This window comes from Chroicocephalus ridibundus, chromosome 1 (genome assembly GCF_963924245.1).
Source record: "Chroicocephalus ridibundus chromosome 1, bChrRid1.1, whole genome shotgun sequence".
In the NCBI taxonomy this organism is placed as follows: Eukaryota; Metazoa; Chordata; class Aves; order Charadriiformes; family Laridae; genus Chroicocephalus; species Chroicocephalus ridibundus.
In genome coordinates, this window is record NC_086284.1 from 152246731 (window position 1) to 152269628 (window position 22898).

The 22898-nt window shown below is 48.0% G+C and overlaps 1 protein-coding gene across 3 annotated transcripts in view; it reads right to left on the reverse strand.

Moving 5' to 3' along the window:
- The window catches only part of LOC134526965 (chromatin remodeling regulator CECR2), a 105052-nt gene that overhangs the window by 24857 nt on the left and 57297 nt on the right, over window positions 1–22898 (reverse strand). For 2 of the 3 annotated variants that reach the window (XM_063359337.1, XM_063359328.1), the window contains exons 3-8: window positions 7414–7597; window positions 6513–6652; window positions 5898–6002; window positions 5224–5273; window positions 2691–2860; window positions 1863–1940 (exon numbers count right to left, since the gene is read on the reverse strand). In XM_063359337.1, the coding sequence (XP_063215407.1) occupies window positions 1863–1940; window positions 2691–2860; window positions 5224–5273; window positions 5898–6002; window positions 6513–6652; window positions 7414–7597 (727 nt within the window). The remainder of the gene's footprint in view (window positions 1–1862; window positions 1941–2690; window positions 2861–5223; window positions 5274–5897; window positions 6003–6512; window positions 6653–7413; window positions 7598–22898) is intronic. The other variant, XM_063359345.1, reaches the window with a different exon arrangement.

A 22898-nucleotide genomic window follows, 5' to 3' on the forward strand; every position in this document is an offset into this window, starting at 1 on the left:
GCCTTACCCCCCTGGGACCCCAAAAGGGCCAAACTTCTGCCTTTTGCTTTGCTCTCCAGACAGTGGGTATCAGGCTTCAGGGGCAGAAGGCCAGGAGGCACGGGTGCCCCGGGCGCCCCAGCCCCTCGCCCTCCAAACCTTCCCTGCTCCAGTTTCCGCAGCGCTACCCTAATGAGGGTGCTGCTCAGGCGGCTCTTTAATGAGGAGCTAATCTGAACCACCTGTTGAGAAATCCCCCGCAGAATTAGGAGCCTACGGAGCAGTTATATCTCGGACCGAAGCAACATCCAGCTCGTGGAGCTGGGAGGAAAGGGTCACCCCTGCACTGGGCTGAGGTTTTCTCCCCCAGACTCGCCTGGCAAACAAGCCATTGGACATGCTGGCACCTTCCTTGGCTTCTCCACGGCAGGGATGACTGACACGTCCCGCTGGGGAGCCGGCACGAGCGTCACCACCCTCGCGCTGGCTGGCTCCCCATGCCTCAGCGCAGCGGGTGCTGGGAGGGCCCCCCGCTCGCTGGAAACGTTTCACTGGCCCACAGGCAGCAATTAACAGTCCTCTGCCGCTGCAGACCTGGAGCACCTGCGGTACTGATTAGCATCATTCAGGCTCCATGTGTTTCCCACTCCCCTCCTCCTCTGGGATTTCTGCTGCCTGTGAACAAACACGTGTCCCTGCGCTTCCTGCATGGTGGGCTTTGCAGAGAGCAATTCTGGCCCCAAACTGACCATCGCTGGGGTCTTATTTTCCTCTCGGCAGGCTTTTATCTGCAGCATGATGAGAGGTTCTTCCTTCCTTTTATTTATCTATTCTAAGTAATTATATTTATTGCGGGGAACTGTACTTTCTCCTTTGTTTTGTGGGAACCCCTGACCCTGGCTCATGTGGAATATTCCCTGCAGTTTAATTTCCCAGGGTTAGACAAAACACCAGGTAACTATGTTTTCATTACATCTACAGCAAGAGATTATGCCACAGCCTGATAGAATCAAGCCAATTTTTTCCTCCAAAGCTAATCCCATGTTGCCTGACCGATTGCCTTGGGTAGCAGTTGCCAGTTCAAAGACCCCCCATCCCCACCGTACCATGCCCCTGGCTGTGCCAACGTCACTGTTGGGGGCTGCATGGTGAACTGGATCAGAAAGCTGATCTATGTTAAAAATAACCCCGACCAAAGAAAAAGGTTATATTTAACTCCAGTCATTTTCCTGGGTCTGGTTCACTGCACAGACCCGCAAGCGGCAGCGCTGTTACACTGTCGGGGTGGAGAGGAGATGAGGGTGAAGAGGCACGGAAAGAGCTGTTTCAGCTGACAAGGCTGCAGTTTGATAAGCATTTCTTTAAGCAGCCTAAATTGTGACTTCCATTTCCAGCTGACCCCCTCCTAGCTCCGCTCCGTACCGCATCAGTCATTCTTCTCTCCCTCCGCACTATCTACACCCTCATGTGTTTGCAGCCCCACATTTTCCCCTTGGCTGAATTTCTGTCATTTCCCTTTGTAAGCCGGTTCTTCTAGCCCTCTCATCCTTCTTCAACTTTTCTTTGAACTGCCTCGAATGTGCCAGCACTTTCATTGAAGTGGAATTCCCCAGACTGAGCGCAGATTTCCATATGCAGCTGCACCGGAGTCTGCGGCGAGGCCGGTTACCTCTGCGATCCAGAGGGCAGCACCTCCCTGCTCGCCATAGAAACCCCGAATGTCACCCTGCCTTTGACGGGCATTACCACCCATCTCTCTTTCAGCACAAGCACTTTCAAACGACTCCTTCCCACTGAATAGCGATGCTGCCGTTTATTTTTTCCCCCAGGAGGCATCTGCTCTCGCCTCCCTCCGTCGTCCTCCCCCTCGCACCCCCCCTCACCTCCTGCTTGATTGGTTTGATGGGCTGATGGTCAGACATCCACCTGGGAGAAAACTCTGTCCGCTGTAGACGCTTCTCCTGAAACAGGGTTGAGAATTGAGGGAAGGAAAAAGAGAGTGGAGGAAATTAGGGCACATCGGTGATACTGGCAGGAGAAACTCTGGGGGCTAGAAGTGACCATGAAATCCCTATTAGCTTTACAAGGGTAGCAAACAAGCAAACTGAACGCAATCCAAGAACATCACGCTGAATGCAAAGCCCATTTTACAAAGCCATCTAGCCGAAGGATCCTGTTCCAAATCTGTCCCACCTGAAAACATTCGGTTGACGGACAATACCCTTCGGAGTTTCGGGGCTCTGACATACCAGCTCAAACGGACTTAGCTAGGACAGATAAAGCAGCCACTGCCCCTTCAGCAGGGCCAGCTGAGAGACGGCAGTAAAAGTGAAATCAGAGGCAGTTTGCGTAGAAAAGCTAGGCTGTAAATTGAAGCAGTTCAAAAGCAGACAGAGATTCCCTGCTAGCAGAAAAGGGACACAGAGAAGATGGCTGAAGACAGTAACCCCTTCAGCCATCCTACCTATGCTGCTGTGCAATCACAAACCAGATCCTAAATTATCGACTCTAGCCCTGCCACTCCATGGGGGAGAGTCTTTCTCCCCATACACAAACTAAACAGCCCCCACATCAACGACACTTGCAGGCTGGAGTAGGGGGGAGCAGGACAGGGCGACAGGCTGCTTGGATTTAGCTCTCCTTCAATCAGAAAACATCCATGCTCTTGGAAGCGGTCATAGAGAGGTAAACAGGATGTCATGTCTCCTCACCTTCTGTGCAATCATGTTGCAGATCTCCGGCAGGAAGTCTTCACTCAAGAGTTTGTAGAGCTGCCGCTCTCTAAGGGAAGTCCTCTCTCTGAAGCTCTCTGTGACCTGCCTCCACTCCTCTTCCGTCTGACACAGCAGCCACCATGTCCCACGGCCAGGCCCTTGGGACCCTTCAACAACATGAAAGGATGTTATCTCCACAGCAGATATGACTAACAACTTTTCTTTATCCCTTCTCCTCTCCTCAGGGCTCAGGAAGCGCAAAAGATACTGCCAATGGCCACTGTTATGAGAAACATGGTCTTTGCTGTAGACCCAAAGCTCTCTTGAGCCACCAGAAGCACTGCTACCTCCCCTAGAAACTCCTAAAGTGACGCCAAGACACAGAGGAAGTAGACAGGTGAAGAAGTAGTGGTGGCACTTTGCAACACACGGGTAGTGTGACATCCCTGTAGCAAGCCTCCATTCCAGTTATGATGGAGCAGAGAAAAGGATTTAATTTGTTTCTTGTAATGGAAGCTCTCAGCCAGAGCAGGACATAGGGTAATGCAAATGTCTGATTTAATCTGGCAGCAGAATAAAAACATTAAAAATTAATGTTATTTGAAATAAGCCAACTTTTTTTTTTATTTTTCTTTAGCACTGCAAACCTTTGCTGCAGTGAATAAAACCTTCCATTCTCCCCAAATGAGACATTTTGTTTGCAGGCACTTGAAAGAACAGAAGAGGAAGTGAAGGATGGGCTTCATCGGGCTGCCAGATGAGGGGGAAGTTGCAAAAGTTCACATCCCATCCCTCCTCGATCCAGAGTGGGATCTGAAGCAGATCTCCCACTGCTCTGAAGCATGTCCCAACTACCAAGACACTCTGAGCTGTTCCGCCTTGTGTGATACATTTGAATATTAATTGCGAAGGAAGGACTCTCTCGCGTGGTGGTTGGAACACCCACCTGGAGAAGGGGAATGTGGTTTCTGCTCCACAAATGTTTACACAGAGCAGAGAAGCCTCATGGGTTGCAACTTGCATGCTTTTGCCCCAGGACGCTGTCTAAGCAAAAAACGCTGTGGCCCATTTTTGGGGAGGGGGAAGACGTTGGTTCAAACCCCTTCAGGCTGAGGGGTTCTCAGCTGCCTCTAGTCTTTTCTAGAGCTAACCACAGGGTACTGGAAAGAAAGCAATGGTCACCACCCCCACTGGCAGATGTCATGCAGCTTCTCACCACATTTTCAAGCAAATGAACTACGAAAAATATAAAGCAGCAAAAAACAGAGCCCTTTTCTCTCTGAAACTGACCTTGGGCCCTTTGTGGATTTGAGCTGCCCGCGGCTCCAGCATGTGAGCTATCAGGTTGCCCAGTAAGACCAGACAGAGAGCTCTAGCCTCCCTCCAGTCACATGCCCTCTGTCAGAAACCTCCGTGCTGTGGTGGCGGCAGAGAGGGAGCCTGTGATGGCTCCAGGTCACAGGCCAGCATGCAGTTTAACCCGCCCTCGGCTTCAGCTCAAGTTAGTTTATTGGGGACTGGTAACCGAGATGGCAAAGGACCAACCATGTGCTGGTTTCTGCCGCTGTGGCTATGCGAAGCTGTCCCCTGCCCACCTGCAGTGGGGAGCTTACCTGTAAGCTGCCCCCAGAGCCTGCCCCCTTGTTTCCCCTTCCCTGTCCAGCTGCCTATGGATGACTCATTGCAAAAAACAACCAGAACTAAGGCACTGCTTTGTCCCACCAGAAGGTTACTCCACCGCTGAAGTGACACAATTTGCTGAAAGACCATGATCTGATAAAAACCCCAGTGCCTAATGCACTTTGCTCCGTGTCTGCTGCCCAGCTCCAGAGGGGCCACGAGGAAATCTGAAGACAAAGGGTGAAGGGAAGGAGGCACAGCAAAGACAATGCCACCCTTGCCTTTTATTGTGGGGCAACAAGCAGGCTGAGCCTCTGGGTTATGTGGAAGCCAATGGATCCGCATGTATGACAAATGAGTCCCAGCCCCCTCGGACTCAGTTTCACATTATATTGCCAACTCGCTTTTACTGCTTGCCTCATTAACCCTTAGGTGGGTATCTCCAAGTCATCATTTACCGAGTTCAGTCGCCCAATGGCCATCAGGAAAGAGAGACAAGGAGAACCAAAAAGGTTCTTCCTTCCCTGTCTTGGCATCACTGACCCCACTCTCTTCCCAGTCTGACAAAACCTGCTACAAACAGGGGCTTATGTTCACCTCATCCCTGGAGGAGCAAGGGCCATTTGCAGCCCATTTCCATCAACTTCAGTGAGTAGGTGGGCCCCCAAGGCCTAGTGTAACCCAATACCTTACATTTCTTCATCCCAAACTAATCCACGATAAGATAGGAAGCCCGCAGGTGCCCAGGCTCCCAGCTGCAAGGCAGCCTGTAACTCCAACTCCTCCTTCCAAACTTGGCCCCAACCACCGGCAGTCTCCCTTTCCTGAGAAAGGCATCTCTCCGGGCTTTGATAATATAAGAGCTGTGTTAGCTGATCGTATCAACCCTGACCCCACAAAATCTCTTTACCGTTTCTTATCTGAGTCTCGCGGATTAGCAAGTTCTCTTCTGCCTTCTCCCTACAAAAAAAAAAAAGGGAGAGAGTGATACAATAAATACATTACTTCACATTACTGAAATGCAGCTGCTTCAGAGGAGAAGAATGGGGGACGCAGCAATTATTCAATGCACAGGAAAACCATGAAAAAAACAGCATGCAGAACCCACGTTCGATATATATATATATGTTCACATATATAATTATCATAACTTCATACAATTTTAAGAAGTGAAGGGTGCAGGCCGGTGTTTGGCAAGGACAGTATTTCAATTCTTATGGGAAGCATCCGAAAATCTACACTGACTCAAGCGGCCAGGATTTGGGCTTCAAGCGCTATGCAGTGAAAGTGTTCTTTATCAGGAGCATATCCCCTAGCACCGCACAAGGGAACTGCATCCGAAGTGAGGCGGTTGGAAGAGCGATACCCACTGTTCCACCAAACCTGGCTTCCAGCTCGGTCAGGATTTTCTTTGGAGAGCGATCAAAGCACCCACCAAGTCTGAGCTTGCTTCACTTCAGAGATGCATTGAAATTATGGCTGCATGGTATATACATACTTATTGGGGGAACCCCAGAAGTACGTTATACTTACCTCTGGGAACATATGCATTTTACGTCTATAGCAGGAACAACCTTTCCATACCTCAGCAAATTTTCTTCAAGTAGTTTTTTCCGCTTTGGGGGTCGCCCTCGTCTCTTGCCCGTTTTCCCAGGAACGTTTGGGGTGTTTGTCTGCCCCCCACATCCCCTGCGAAATGGCAAAACCACCATGAAATATCTGCTGAGCAAGGGAACTGCGGCTGTGAGGATGAGAGAAGGGCAGGGAAATTGGAACAGCTGCTAGGAACCCAACCAAAGGAGGGATTAAATCAGAGCAGCAACGGGACAGGGAGGGGAGGAGAGGAGGGATTCCCACTCGCTGGGAGCCTGATGTGGGAGCCGCCGGCACACGGTGCGGGGCAGACAGGGAGGAATGCGGTGGGGCAGGCAGCATCGCTCCCACAGCAGGCTCTCCTGGTGCCACAAAGGCTGCAGGCTGGCTCCGACACAATGCGCGACGCGGGGCAGCTCGCAGTCTGCTTGGCAACTCCAGTCTCGCCCCGCACAGCCCCAGCCCTCTCCCAGGCTACCCCCCTGCCGCCCCCCGACACAACAGCAGTCAGGCGGAGTCCCCTCCAGCCGGGCTGGCTGCGCTGCCCCCCCGCCTCACCCCCTGCACCCAGACACTGGGGGGACATGGCAGAGGGGGGGTTGTTACCTGTCTGGAGCCAGCTCTCCATTGGTTTTCCCCTGCACCGGATCCTCCTTGTACATCCGCGTGCCGTAGAAGTACCAGTACAGGGCACCGCTGCTGTCCTCGCCCAGCGGCTCCACGCGGAGGCTGTCGGCGTCCAAGCCCTGCGCCCACCGGGAGCCCCCCGCCAGACGGTGACAAGTTGAAAAGCGGCCACATTGTCACACAAAACATGATGACACCCCTCCGCAAACACCTCCCTCCCTCCCTCCTCCTCTCCCACCATGCCACAGCAGCAGTACAGCTGCTCCTCCTGGCTGAGCTGGGAAAACGTTACTCCAGGGGGAAGGCGACGTTCGCTCTCTGTCCAGGGAGGGATTTAGATTGGCATCTCTAATTTGAATGGCCTCTCTCGTTTTAACATTTCATCTCTGGTGCTCCTGACAGGGAAGGTCTAATTAGTGCTGGCGACAGCCACGCACAGCCCTGAGAAGCTCCCTTCCCCCTCCCCACCACAACCCTTCCCCCAGCTCCCCCAGTACACTTCAGCCCCCATCCTTTCATCTCACACCATCCCTCAGCAAGGCAGTCTCGGCTCTCACAGCCCTGCCATTACAGTTGGAGCATCTCCAAATTCACTTTTCGCAGGAAGAGTAGCCAATGAAGCCAATTTACTTAGCAGCTCCTGCGTTACAAATACATCCGCGCAGGGCGAGGGCCCCAAGAGCAGTCCTGCGTGCTTGCCTTGGGTCCTCTGCAAGGCAAGGGGAGGAGATGGGGAACTGTCGACCCAATGCACCACCACTGACTACCTGGCCTCAAAACACACTTAATAGCAGCAACCCTTCTCTTCCCAGGAAGACTCACTGATCTGGCCCAGCTCCTGCAGCCTCCCTGTTTCCCCCTTCCCTCCTGCCCAAAGCACCTTGAGGAGGTCAAAGACATCGTCTGCATCGAGGCGGTAGTCACAGAGGCGGTGCAGGATCTCGACCCGGGTGCGTAGGGGCAGCTCCTGGAAGGTGGACTCCCGCAGGGGATTGGGTTTCCCTTCCTCCAGCTCCCAGCGATAGTTGATGATGTCCTCCAGGTAGCTGTGAAACGTCTGGGATCTAACCAAGGAAACAAAGTCCCACACGCTCACTGTAGTTCGCCATGCCAGAAACACCTGACCGAGCAACTTGAACAAACACAACACAGGGACAGTTAACACTTGAAGGAAACCCATGCCCTGTGACAGCTACGGTTAGCTGCAGCTCCGTAACTCAGGTTTCCAAAACACAGCAACCTCTTTGCGTCACTGCAGGATTTCACACTGTACACATACAGCTTACAGGACGCTGTATTACTGTTATTTCTGTCCAACCTGAAAGAACCAGCTAAATGTGATCTCACCTCAGCCCCATCCTCTTTCTATCCCAATGGGGAGTGCCTTGTGCTAGCACCAACATCGACCCTTTACTAAAATAGGATGCAAAAAAGCAGATGAGCCTGATCCCCTTCCACCTCTCCCTGTTTCATGCGGAGACCCTCTTTAGCTTTCCATTTGTTCCTCACATCTGCCATTGCCAAGCCCTGCTTTTCTATCTGCCTCTTCAGTCGTTTTCCACGCCCTGGTTCAGTGCCTTGAAACTTTCCACAGCTGATCGCCTCCTCCCAGCTTTGCTGATGAGTGCTTCCCGTAGTCCTGTTGTGGCCCTTATTCTCCTCTCCCTCCGTCTCTAAAGGTGCGGCCACTTTCTGCCTGTTCCTCCAGCAGTGGCTCTGGCAGGACATCTGCACAGCCCAGTTAATGCACGTGGCTTGTACCTTCCACACAGCAAGGGTCATCCCCAATGCAAGAGTACCTCCCAAACAGGGTTCAGCCCAGAGGACTCCCTCCTCTCTAGTCTCCCAGATGATCAAGCTGAATACTCAAACTCTTCATAAACACTGCTACTAAAACGATCTTGCTCATTTTCTAGCTGGGCCACGTTAAGTCCCCCTTATGTTGCCAGCAGTTCACCACGTAGCCCAAGGAAACACACATTTCTTACCCTCATCTGGCATTGAGGGTAAATGTCCCCATCTGACACACATTACAATGCTGATGGAGCTTAAGGCTCAAGGAACTCCTGTCTATATTTTAAGGAGACTTAAGTTCTTATTCTGACTGCTGAAAATTTCAGGGGAGGGAATGAAAAAAGGCTGGTGAGGCCATGAGTCCCTAAATATAAAACTTCCTTAAGATCTGTCCATATCACTTTGAGTCCTGAGACTTGCCAGGCTCTCTCAGCCTGCTGGAGTTGTGTACCCTGAGCCCAGCAAAGGGGGACCCCCCCCATGCCCCAGCCATTCTTGCACACACGGGAAGTCCATATGCCGGCAAGAACACCACTGGGTACACATTCCCACCAGCTCTCAAAAAGGCAGCTCAACTTGATAGGTTTTTGGCACAAACGGATTACTCTATATGATTAATGGAACCACGCCAATGTTACAGAATTGCATTTGCCTGAGAAATCGCTAACTATGACAAAAGCCATTATTTTTGAACAAAGAGATAGAGGAGCACGATCCAACTGGAATAAGATTGTTAAAAGTCAACAAGAAATTAGCTATTAGAAGGGGGCTTCACGTGTTTGGTAAAGACAGGACTTCTTTGCAAGGACCGTGACTGGATGGTGACTGCAAGAACGAAGGAACAGATGCCACATGATTCCTCAAGCCATGTCCACCTGGCAGCATTCCCCTTCCTCCTCGAGCAGAGAGAAGTTGATGCTACCACCCTGCAGATCACTCCCCACCGGCCTCCTTCTTTCTGACGTCAAATGCAAGCTGACCTCCCAGAGATACCTCCTCTCACCGGATGAGTTTTACCAGCCCTCTGGTTGTATTTAACAACAGATGCTTGAATATACCTGGATCTAGTGCCTTCCGCAGCCTGGAGCTTGCCCTTTTCTGCACGACACAAGCAAAGCATTGGTATTTCCAAGTGTCATTGTTTTGCCCCACTAATATCAGCAATCAAGCAAATGGAACTTGATATAGTCCCCTACACTCACAAAGTTCAGTCAACACTATAAAGGAGGACCGTTTCATGAAATTCCTGTGCTGTCTCAAGTACTAATTTTAGGGTAAAAACTATAGCAACTATCCTTTCTTAAAATGACATAACCAGTGCACAGCACACCTACCTGAAGCAACTGTGCATTCCCACAGTGCCTTCCTCGTATACCTCAAGACCCAATCCAAATTCCAGCAAGGGCTTCAACTTCGCAAGGAGCATGATACTAGATTATCTTTATAGACTTTTTTATCTTTTAGAGTGCTATTTGGTCACACACAGATTAAATACTAGATATTTACTGAAGCCATCGTATTAAAACAAACAAAAAAAAGAGACAGTTTTGACTCTCACTTTCAAGAACAGAAACAGTGACAAGAATATCTTCTCCTGAAAGCAGGAAAGCCACGCCTGTATTTGGATGCTTAATCCATTGTAGAAGGGGAATGACTGCAAGCTCTCAGAGAGCATCCCAGTTTCAGCCCCCCGAGTTCAGTTGTTCAACTCTGCCAGAGCTCAAGGCAGAAGATTGTTTCATCAGATCTGATACAGACGATCTTGCTAGTTCCAATAAAATTGACTGAAAAAACAGGATCCTGAAAAACTAGTGGGTGACACGGGATGCCAGGAAGAAGCAACAAAAGTAACAGGGTTTTATCTGCTCCTGTTTTTCTGGCTAAATTTTTTCCTACCAAAAAGAAAGGGAAAGGCATGGATCAGACAGATACTTTTACTGCTTGCATGAGTTCACTTATCTTGCTCTACCATTTTGGCCGCTCTCAAAGAAAACTGATCCAGGAAGTCCCTCAATTCCAGAAGATCATCTGAAATCTTTGCCTATGTAACTCTCATTCCCCCTGGGGACTGGCTCTGTTGACTTAAGCAATTTGGTTTGAGTTTGACTTTCACATAAGTGGCTAACACTAGAAATTTCCGCCATCCACCCAGTGTTCGATACATTACAAGCTCTGTTCTCAAGAGTACTTTGAGTTCCTACCCCCATCAATTTTCAAAGACAGCTACTGTGCATTTGTCGCTTTGAATAAGGATAGAAATGAGAACCAGAGATGGGAACCAGATGTCTCAAGGCATTCCCAATCACTCTCAATCCTACCCAATTTATACTTTCCCTCTTCATGGAGGCTGGCTTCTTTTCTCCAGACAAATGTCGGGTGCTCGTCTTCAACCTGTCTGCCACACCTACGGTTAGTCTCACTTAGCCTGTATCTATTACATTTCCCTCTGAAAAAGGTTTCTGAAAGAGCCCCCTGGGTTGGAGAAGAAAATCTGCAGGGAGCATAGCAATCTGTGAGAACTCTGTCCTTGGGGTTCTTCCCTGCGCAAAGCAGGAATGCTTAGGATCAACTGTTTAGCTAACAGTTACTTACTGTTAGCTAACTAACTTATTACCCATAAAATTCAAAACCAAGAATCAGACAGGGTCCAGGAGTGGAATGACCTGGATGCAGTCTGTCAAATACTGTTTTTTCAAGCCGTCTCGTAGGACACTGGTACACCTGCAGGTGTGGCAAGTCCTACAGAGTCTCTGCTGCAGTTGAGAACCTCCAAAAACCCTTTTGTAGGTGGGAAGAAGGCAGAAGGAGATCACTGAGCCGAAGAGACAGATGTATCTCTTCTGAGGTTCTAAACATCACTGAGATTTGTAAAAACACTCAACCAACAGAGGCAATGTTAGGTCAGCAATGTCCTTTCTCACAAATTGGAGTATTCCCAAGGAGGATGAACTGGTACATGGACACATTCTGTCTCAGGGCACGTATCCAAAGGAAAATCAACTCTCTCCTGAAAGTACATTGAGGCTCCTAGAAACAATTTATAAAAAAGTGTGAGACCATGGGCCACAACTGTCACTACATCTCAACTACTTTTACCTCCCCCTGCCACACAGCACAAGCATCTTCCATACAGCCCATTAACCAAGGAAAAATATCACAGAAATAACCTACAAGAGGTCAGAAAAGTTACCTTACTCTGTAACTGTAAAACTTTATCCTTCCCACCAACTGTCTGTCTTCCTATCCCAACTTCACTAGCACCATTAATATTTCAGAAAACTGAGACAAAGTTTCCCTTACTTGTCACAACATCCCTTACTTGGCAGTTGCCACCCGATGTGCAAAGCAATTTGGATAGCAGGGAAGCAGTGGAACAGTACATGCATATCTATGTGATGCATCCCAAATGGGTGCAGGTAATTTCTCGTGGGCCCAATGCAGTTCTTAGTCTCATCCCTGGCTGTGCTCTGAAACCACAGGGTCGTTGTCAGAGGTCCCTACCTTTTTTTGCAATGATTAGAAAGGAGGTCAAAGCTGAATGGCGCCTGTGGTTGAAAGTTTTAATCATACATTGTAGACCTCTACATATACAGAAGGAAACTTGGGGCACAGGGGAGGACATGACCTAGCACATCAGTGCCAAAGAGGAGGAATAGCGGCAGACAATCCATAAGAGTACCAGCGATGTTGCAGCTCAAGTTGCCTGTGATCTTTAGTAGCAGCTGCAAAAAAATCAGGGCATAAAGAAGACGGGAGCAAGTCAAAGGAAGGGCTCCTCCCCAACATGGGTATCAGCATCCAGAACAGTCAGAGAAATGATACACCCCCTGAGAGCTCAGCGCCGCAGCCCGGCCATCTGCTGCCCGGCTGCCTCCCAAAGAGGGAGGTTTCTCTATGCTCCAAGAGAGGGGATCTGAGGACTCCTCCCCCCAGCCTAGCAATCCCAATTCATCCGTCTGCCTCTGCCGTGGCTTCCCCTCCTTGCAGAAGAGGCACCCTTCCCATCGCCTGGGCTTTTAACGTGCGGGGCCATGTTCTGCTGTCGGAAAAAGAAGCTTGGCCAGAATGCTTGTCACTGTGATCAGCTTCCCAGAGGGGCTCCTTTGGAGACCTCTGGAAGAGAAGGTGAAAATTTCACGAGGTTGACAGGATATATGGAAAAATCTGGCTGGAGCGTCTGGTGAGCATGTTTGGGAGGGGACAGCTGTGCCTAGAGACCCCAGCCCCATAGGCACCCTGTAGGGCAAACTCAATGTGAAATGCCTTCTGGGCGAACGCAGCACTGTTGGGGCTGGAATTAAATGTGTACACACACACACAATTATTTTTTTATCCTCATGCCCAGAGGAAGCGGAGTGCCTTGTGCTTTTAGTTTTAAAGTCTCCAAAGTAAATAAAATCTTGGCTGGGAAACTGTAAACAAAATCAAGCCAAAAAACCAAAAGCAAAAACAAACACTGATTCAGTAAGAGAATCCCCGTGTCAATCTGCACTTCCCACAGGCATGGTGCCATGGCCCGAGTGTGGAATTACTGTCACAGCACACTTCCCTATCTGGTCTATTGCTGCCAATTTTACAAGCCCCCCCGTCTCCACACCCCTTAAAAAAAAACCCTACTCCCTCCACAAAACCCCCAAACCTGTGGGAGTAAGTATTGGATGAAAAGAAACATTAGGGTAAGGAGTTGGAAACATTGGAGACAGAAATCTTCTCAACGATGCTCAGATATTGCTGGCACACACAGATAAGCCTTCTGAAAGTTCAGATTCCAAATAATTGCCCGAACCCACTAGCTAGAATATCTATCATGTTGACAGTGTTTTAAGTCTCTTGTTTCGTTTAATTTACAAAATGCAACGGAAGAGTAAATACTGGAACGGTCTTGAGCTAAAAAATGCTAGGAAAATGGCAAGCCTGACCTATGTCTTATCCCAGACAGTATATTGTTCTGTACTTGAGATTAAAACCAAGAATCCTGACAAAATCAGAGGACAACAGAGAGCAGGAACAACAATAGACCTCCTCCACCTCCTGCCCAAGAGTAGTATGTGGGAGGAACATGGAAAACAAGACTAGGAGAGATCAGCCTTTCCCTCAAAGACTATTTAAAAAGAAATATAATTACTCTTGTAGTTCCTTTTAGAGTTAGCTAGTAAGAAAAATAATAGAGGCGAAACTTCTGTCTGGTAAAAGCTTTAAGAGATGAAAAAACTTGGATTCCCTAAGCCACCTGGCACAAGCTGTGCTTTTACAAGGTTCTCAGTAATAAATTAAATAAGACTTCTTGGGCAGCACACAAGAGAACTGGTTTTGCCTCTGTGATCCCTCTATTTAAAGGAAAAAACAACAACAAAAATCAAGGTCTTATCAGAACACACGTTTTATCACAGAATTAATTTTACGGACTGAAGATATTTCACCTTATGGGCTGGCACCTTTTAAGTTCTGAATTGGCAAAAAGGCACCAGCTCGGTGTGTCGGGAGTCACTCAGGTGTTAATGAGAGCATTAACTGACAGATGGCATTCAAGATATTTCTCCCCTCCCCAATAAAGACAGCTTCTTTGCTATAGCAGAGATCAGGAAAGCTTAATTCTTAACAAGCGTACAATGCTTTTGGCACAAAGGCAAGCCCTCTAGAAGGTAATGGGAAGGATTCAGGGTTTGCTGGGATGACCTCAGTCAAACATCATTAACAGGGTCAGGAGAAGCAAAGCCTATTTCAGAAGAAAAAAATAATGTAAAGGCCCCCATGATCAATCTATCGTGGCTTGTCAGAAAGAGAAAGCTTAGGCTGACCTTAGAAGCAATATGAGTTACTACTACCAGCCTGACCTTGAGCTCTCATGTAACAATGGAGACTTTTTTTTTTTTTACTGTATTAATGAGCTTTCTTATCTGAGGTGGGGGAGGAAGGCTTATGGACCAGCTTGTACTTTACCTTCAAACAATTTACCCTACTGAGAAACTAAGTCAGGCATGATGCAGGGGAGAAAAAGATACTACCCCATCCTTCTGGGGGATAAAAGGGTTGGATAGGTACGTTGCCCATTTCCTTTCGAGTCCTCTGTGTGCTGCTCACTCAGAAGGCATGCATGCCAACAGAAAGCACATATTCCTCAGACCATGGTCCAACTTGTCATGAGGGCAATCAGACTAGCAGAGGCTCAAGGGCAACAAGCACCTTGAAGGTCCCCTCCTCAAAACACTTCACTGAAGCAGAGCAAAATGACTGAGAGCTGGAGATCCAGGAATCATAAGCGAGTCCAGAGGAGGGCCACGAAGATGTGCAGAGGGCTGAAGCACCTCTCCTGTGAAGACTGGCTGAGAGAGTTTGAGTTGTTCAGCCTGGAGAAGAGAAGGCTCTGGGGAGGCTTCCAGTACCTAAAGGGTGCCTAGAGGAGAGATGGGGAGGGACTCTTTATCAGGGAGCGTATAGATAGGACAAGGGGTAGCGGTTTTAAACTCAAAGAGGGTAGATTTAGATTGGATATCAGGAAGAAATTCTTTGTTGTTGGTGGTGAGGCACTGGAACAGGTTGCCCAGGGCAGCTGTGGATGCCCCATCCCTGGAATTGTTCAAGGCCAGGCTGGTTGAGGCTTTGAGCAACCTGGTCTAGTGGGAGATGCCCCTGCCCAAGGCAGGGGGGTTGGAACTAGATGATCTTTAAGGTCCCTTCCAACCCGAACCATTCTGTGATTCTGCGATTTAGATTAGGTATCAGGAAGGCATTCTTTACTCTGAGAGTGGTGAGACACTGTTGGCCCAAAGCACTGGAACGGGTTCACCAGAGAAGTTGTGGATGCCCCATCCCTGGAAGCATTCAAGACCAGGTTGGATGGGGCTTTGAGCAACTTGGTCTAGTGGAAGGTGTCCCTGACCACGGCAGGGGGGTTGGAACTAGATGATCCTTAAGGTCCCTTCCAACCCAAACAATTCTATGATTTCATTTCCAATTTAACTAGCAGGGCCACTAGCTGCACCACTGTCCTGCACCACCGATGGGGATAGACTTCATGAATTCCAGCCAGGGACAGTCTCAAGGGAAGCAGTAACTCCTGGCCACACCAAAACCGGTGACAGACCTCATCAAGGTCAAACCCTGGCAGAGCCCTTGTGACGGAGGAAACAAACACCCAGGCTCATTCTGCTTTTCAGTGCTCTCTTTTGATTCATGCCTTCTTCTCCAGAAGACCAGCTGGCCTCCAAGGGGCTGTGAACAAAAGGAGGACAGACAGCTTGCATTAATGGACTCTAAGTGAGACCACAAAATAGGGGGAAAAAAATTTAAACGGCGCTTATCGAGGTTCCAGAGTGAAGTTTCTCTGCCCAGAGTTAGAAAGACAGCAGAGATTGCTGAAGTACGAGACAATCAAGGCATGTACAGACCTGCCTCTTGTCCCTCCACGTCTAGCTACTTTGGAACAAGTTTTCTGAATGCAGGTGCTGCCCAAACCTCGAGTAATTCTGTGGCTTACCTGTGCTGCCATCAGGAGCACTGGTAGTGAAGGAGAGGAGAAAGACGCTTGAAGAATCAAGAGTGTGGATTGCACTGAGCTCTACATACAGTGACCTTTGTCTTCACCCTTGCTGAACTTTCTACATTACAACCACGGTTTTCTTTCAAACCATAAGGACAAAAAAATAGCTGGTTAGCAAATGTTAAGTAGTGGCAGCTCTTCCCTAAAGTAGTCTGGTCTAAATCCTGGATTTGGCAGTCTGAAATATAAGCAATCAGAGGTATCCACATCCATAAAAGATACTCCTGAGTTTTCCACACAAGTAGAAGACAGCAGAGTAAATTGAGCACCCTAGCAATTCCTGTTGCCTGCCCCTCACATTTCTACCCCATAACCTGCTTCCAGAGCTCAAAGGTGGCACTGAGACGACCCCCCAAGAATATGCTGAAGAGATGCTTAGAGAAGACATCAGGATTCTGGACCTTTCCTGCAACATAATAACACAAAGTTCGGAAAGGAGGTTGTCCAGCAGAAGGGCTGCTCGATCTTGCTAAGGAAATCCAATTTACATGGTTGGATGCCAGGGAACGCACTGCCTTCTCAGCTGAACTCCTAAACTGTTCATGTTTAGAAAAATCAGCTAAGAAAAACCGAGGTTATCATCAGGTAATAATACTCCACTTCTGCTCCTTGTCTTCCTCCATCTTACCTCACGCAATATTCCATACAATAAAAACTGGGGAAGCTGGAAGGGAAGCTGGCAGATATGCTGTATCCCACAGAGAAGCAGAATAGGAACAGCTATGGAGCGAGGCAGTGTCTCCAGGGAGGCAGAGAGAATGGAGAGCTGATGTGGGCTGTCTAGTCTAATAAGGGATCACACCACAGGAGCATGTGCTGGCTTGACAGAAGCAAGTGCAGCCACTTAACCTGGGTATGACAGCTGAAGTGGGAGCGTTGCTTTGTTACCCCAAAAAAAGGAAGAAGGGGAAGCCACAAGGTGACCACAGCTGCCCACCCTTCAGGGAGGTTCCAGGTCTGCTCAAGCAGACTTCTGCCTGCAGCCACAGCAGAAAAACCAAGGAAGTTTCCAGCCTGGGATCTTTAGCGCTACTAGTCCACACTCACCAACTCCTGAATTAGATGGAGATGCTGTGAGCTGACATGTGCTGCCTTCTACCCCTTTTCCCTCACACGAGGGACAGGAGGCAGCAAATCCACCCCTCCGAAAGGAGACATCAGCTGTAGGAACCGAACTCGTCTCACACAGCAGAGTGGCAAAAGGGCATGCTCTGATCTTCCCCAGCTGCCTATGGTCCATGCTTCTCCTGTGATTTTGCTTTTATCTAACAACCACCCTACACATGACACAGCCACCGGGGTTGACTTGTTTGTTATTTTGCTGAGAGAAGGCAGAAAAGCATCAGAGATACTGGCGCAGATACAGCACTGTCCTGCATTGGCCTCTTCTGGAAAGGCTCTTCCCTTAGGCTGGCAAATGCCGGGGACAGGCAGGAGTGCTGAGATAAGTGTCTATTTGATCTTCTCTTCCCCATTCACCCTGTTTTTTTCACTGCTTTATGTTCACAAAACGCCAAGGCAGCTAATCAGTGCTCTGTGACCTCTGTTAATTGAGCTGTGTGAGAGAAAGGCAGCACCGGCAGGAGAAATCACACATACCTGTTACTTTGAACTGTCCTGTCATTTTCTGTCTCCCTGCTTGCAGGAGCTCCAAGCACCCTTCTGTGAGCCAAGGCTGCTCTATTTTCATCGCCATCCCTGGGATCAGCAGGAGGGGCCACAAATGTTTTGTGTGGTTGTCCTTCCTCTAACACCTCAACGTACAGGGAAGCAACAAAGAGGCATGCTGTTGCTTGTCCTTCCGTGTGAGAAGGCGAAAGTGATTTTTGGTGAAGGAAATACAGTCTGAAGTCGCTGAAGTCTTCCACTTACACTAAACTGCTCCTCACTGCCCTTATCTACTTCTCTGTTGCTCCCCCTCTCTCTCCCCACCACAATACCAGGAAGAAGTGAGCAGATGCCCAGCATCCATCTCCCTGTCTCAAGAGACCAGCAGCCTGTTTAGCCAAGCAAGCCAGAGAAAGAAAGCAATTGGTGTGAAGATGTGAAGCATTGGAGGAAAGAGGGGTTGGATTTGCCAAGCCTGGTGGATTATGCAGTAGTTGGAGGATGAGGAAGACACATATGGTTAACTAGATGCGCACTGGGTGCGGGGGCCTGCATTTGATTTTTTTGGTAGGAGCAAGGACTGCTTGTGTGCTTTTGTTGTTTGATTAGGGAAAAGAAGAAATAAGAAGATGAGCAGCGATAAAACCAGAGCAGCCAGAGATGTCCCAAAGAACAGCTGAAGGTTCTAAAGGAAAAGAAAGTCCTGGGAGCAAAAGGGATGAGCAGGAAGATGTGTACGCTGCCCAGATTCAGGGAATATTAGTAGGATTACAATAAAACTTAAAACGCGATGACTACCTCTTTGTTTTTTAATGCTAGCTTAACCCTTCCTTCAAACTCAGTGAGTTTCTGCACAGTCTCCATGAAGTAAAGATTTGTGCTTTCAATGCATACAGGGTTTTGGGGTAGTGGTATGGACAGAGAAGCAGGAACCCCCTCCCCCACTACTGAAGCTGCAATGTGAGTGAAAACTGATAACGACAAATCAGTGGGTTGGATAACTGGATTAAAAAGGGGGAAAAATAATTCTGCTAAAAGATCCTGAAACATCACTGTGATGAGCAAACAATAATGCTACATATAGTTGTGAAAACATGACTTGAGATAGCCATAGATGAACAGAAAGGATTATTTACCTTGAATGAATACAAAGAAGAGATGATTTGAGACAATTTTAAAAATTGTCTTTTCCCTTAATTTTATCTGCATAAGTACGATCAATTAAGTGTGATTATGCTATTGTCCATGGGCATTGTTGGGTTTGACTCAGGATGACCATGTTCACACCAAAGCTGCCCAGCTTTGCCAAAATACTAACCCCACAGATACTCTGTACTTCATCATTTCTTCAATTTTACCTTTAAGATGCTACCCTGAAACCATTAAAGGGTACAATAACAAATCAGTTGCCTTTGGTGTGATGTACAGATGAGAGCAGCAAGGGGAGGTTTAAACTCCAAGAGGAAACCAGCTCTGTAATCATCCACTAACATGCATTTTCCTACCTACCGTTGTATTGAAACATGCACCACAGCTCCAGAATGGAGGAAAGCAGATGATACTTGCAGCTACTTTTTCTCTTCTTGCCTAAAAATAGAGACCTCAATTCCTTGAGATATGGCTGAAATTGTAAAATACTGTGCATCTGGAAATATATAGAAATCTCCGGAAAACTCCTGGTAAGACAGTCTGTCAGATATCCTGCCTCTCTGAATGGGAAGACAACTTGAGTGTCTGTAAAGCAATAATTGGCTTCTGTTTCTTTATCAGGAATTGCACTGGACAGTCCATCAATCATAGACGAGACAAGATGCATGTCCCCAGCAGTGTCAGCTGCTCTTTTCCTGCCTTGAGGAATCAATCTGTTGAGCTGAGGGAGCCCAAGAAGGAGGCAATATCAGTCACCGAAGCTTATTCAGAAAGGGAGAACATGGTGGTACCAGTGCTGATGCCATCACACGTTATGTCTGTGGTGGAAAGGACCAAGGAAAGAAGTGATGTCACCCCAAGCACCTAAGATAAATTAATCACAGCACTGAAAACATCTCTGTATCATGCCTGGAGAAAGTTTGGTGTCGAGCTGGCATGTGATACTGCCGGAGGATACAAGGGAGATGTTTAAGAGTATGTCACCTTTTACCATGTGATGACACTGATCTTGGCTGGGGAGGGGCCAGGGAAAATGGCTTTCATTAAGGGTCAGAGAGATGAGGAGAGCTGGAGCCCAACGCTTCCCTATCCAACGAGATCCATCACAGCAGCTAGGCTGGGAATTTCTCCCTGACAGTATGTTCAGACAAAGTGGCAAGAATCTCCTGAGATCTTGAAGTGTAGAGTTTTCTGACAGGCTCAAAATCAGAAAATGAGTAACAGATGCCACCGGCAAAGGCAGAATGGCAGGAGGCAGAAGAGAGGTCCTGAGTCTCAGAGCCAACAGCGGGGTGTGCACTGAAGGCACTGGAGTGTACGCTGGTACCAAAGGACAGGAAGATAACAGTGATGAGATGTCATGACAATCAGCACTGAAGTTGGTGGTACCAGTGCACGAGACAGAGTTGCAGAGTAGGAGAGCCAGCTGAAGGAAGAATGCACTGATCCACAAGGCGCAGCTGGTCTCCTGGTGAAGCGTAAGATCACCAGGAGAAGATTAAGCAATACTGATGCCAAACTGGAGACTTTACAGGCACATCAGCAGGCTTGATGACACTGACAGACCTCATGGTATCAGTAAATTATGTAATTTTTTGCATGCAATGGAAAAGCAAAGGACCTAGGTTCTCCTCAGAGCACAGAGTCTGAGGCACAGCAGTTCCCAAGGTCAGTTTTTGGACTCAAGGAACAATTCCTGGGCCTCAAAAGCAAAACCGTCTGACCTGGACATTTCTAAGCTCAATTTAACAAAGGCAGGTACCTTCTTTCCCCAAACAGGAGGCCAGATTTTTTTGTCAGCCTTGCAAAGGAAGTCAGACAAAGGCAGGAGAGTCCCTAGGCGGGGCGAAATGCTGATCGTGAAAGGCCCTGATCAGCAGGTGAAACTCCTCCAGTCTTCGCATGGATGGATGCCTCCCAGCACCCCTCAGGAATTCAGAGTGCTGCATTCTTCTCTGCCCAGTTCTTCCCCAAGGCTTATCAGACACGGACGATGGGAATCACTTATAGGCATAACGATCCCACAGCAGAGACTGTGTCTGAAGCCTGGGGGCTTCTGCATTGCTTCTGTGTCAAGCACCTTTGGCTTTGAATAACAAAAGGCAATCTCTTGAAGGATCAAAAGGAAAACAAAAAGAACCAGTGTTAAACTATTTATTAACTAACCCAAGAACTAGTTACAGGTTGTTAGATACAATAAAAAGGGAGAGAGAAGGATCTGAGTGCTCAAGAAGGAAACAAGTACCTTGGGAGAAGCCAACTCTGTCAATCAGTGCAAGGGGCATTTGGGTAATGCTGGTGTGGGATGAGAGGCCTGGTTAAGATGCAGGCTTCCAGCTACTGCTTTGAAAGGTTCTGCTAAGGGAGACTTTGGTTCATGCATGCCGGACGTATAGCCAGCACATACTGATCTGACCTGGAAAAGACGTGCAGTCCTTGAGGGAAGTATCTTGACTGCCACACAGACACAATGAAGTGTGAGAATCGCTGCTGCGCACTCTGCGCTTGCCACACGCTGCCTCCATGTGCACGCTTTGACTCTTAAGGAATGGAGTTTTTCCCCCCTTTTTTCGTCTTATTCTCTGTGACCTTGACAACCAAGCACACAGCATATGCCCAACAAGTTACTCCGGATGTGATGAAACGGAGATCAAGCCATAGTAATCTGTGTCTCTGGAGGGATGAACACAGCTTTCTGGATGGTCCAGAATAAGGGAACATACCTAGAGGCCAACTTTCACCTTGTGAACAGAGCTGGTAAGACAGCAAGAGCTTTGGTTGTTCTGGGATGGCATTTTGCTTCTCCCATCAATTACTTTCACCTGCATTTAACCAAGGCTTCAATCTGTGCTTGACAAGTTTCACCCACATGCTTCTTTCTTTCTACTACCATTGTTTGATGGTGACGCTCTCTCTGAAGAGAAGCAGATCAACCCTTGGGAGTTGGAGCCAATTAACTTATGAAAAACCAAAATACGTCTCCTATATTCTGAAAGAGCAAATAGGAATGAGGCTCACTGTGCCCCACATTCAGACTGGAAGAGGATCATTACTTACTATTCATTCCTGGATCCTTGAAGAACAAGTGAAGCCAGCTTAATGCTGCATTGTTCATTCCTAGTACCCATCAACGGAAAGCATGCTCCCAATTCATAGCCATAAGGAAACACAACAGTATTGCTGCGCCGTAAGCTCTTCCAATTGTTTAGGGGCTGTAGAGAGGACCTTAGGGTTTTATAGTGATGATGAGCACTGTGGGGAAGAAGCTAGAGTTATTGTCTTGATGATGATGGGGAAACAGGACACATGCGTGTATTATGGCACAAATCCATATGAAACAAGCCGTTATGTGCCTTGCTGCTCATAGAAAATATGCTTAGTGTGGGAGAAGAGAGTCTCTTCTAAGGAAAAAAACACCTAGCATGGGGTTGCCTTGAAGAAAACAAGCTTGTCAAATTCATTACCAGCCCCACAGATTACAAGTTTTTTGGGAAAATGGATAAACCCAAGTTTTTACAGATAAATAAATCGGTCCTAAAGAAGTTCCTTTCGGGATTAATTTCAGAACAGGCTTTTCCTCTTCTTTTCTCCAAGTTTAAACTACTGCACTGGTTGAACCAGATGGGAACTGAGGAAGGACGGAAGGTAAGATGAGATAAAACCTAAAAGTATAGGTGACTTAGAACAAAGACTGATGTGACACCACCAAATCATCGTAGTGGCTTAGCAGCTGGCCAGCAGCCACTCCGACTGTTCATCAAACTCAGTGGGGCTTAAAAGGCTCCAACAAAATAATTTCAGAACTTCTGTAGTATTCACCTTTGGGCTAAAAATTGGTTTCTAAACCTGGCTGAGTGCTGGGAGGTGGCCTGCAACCATGCTGGAGCAAAAATCCTACACAGGTAGGTTGGAGCGTCACTACCTTGAAATACAAGTCTCAAAAGTGAGGGCAAAGGTTCCATGCAGAGAAAACTTCCACATCCTCTCCCTCTTTCTCCATCCCTCTTTGTCTTCTTCCTTCAACGGAGAAGATGTTTTCACTTGCCTTCTCAATTTCTTTCTTCGTCGTTGCTTTCTTCCTCCTCTCTTGAGTACTTGGTTTGCAACATCAATAACTTAAAAATACAGCCGTCCATTTCATATTTCAAGCTCTGACATCGGCATGATGACATCATTGCAGTCTCCAAGACCTTTCACTGACTGTTCTCTATTCATCCTTTTAAGTTTAGCCACCTATTCCTCCCTGTCAATGTTCCGCATAACTCCCTCTCCCC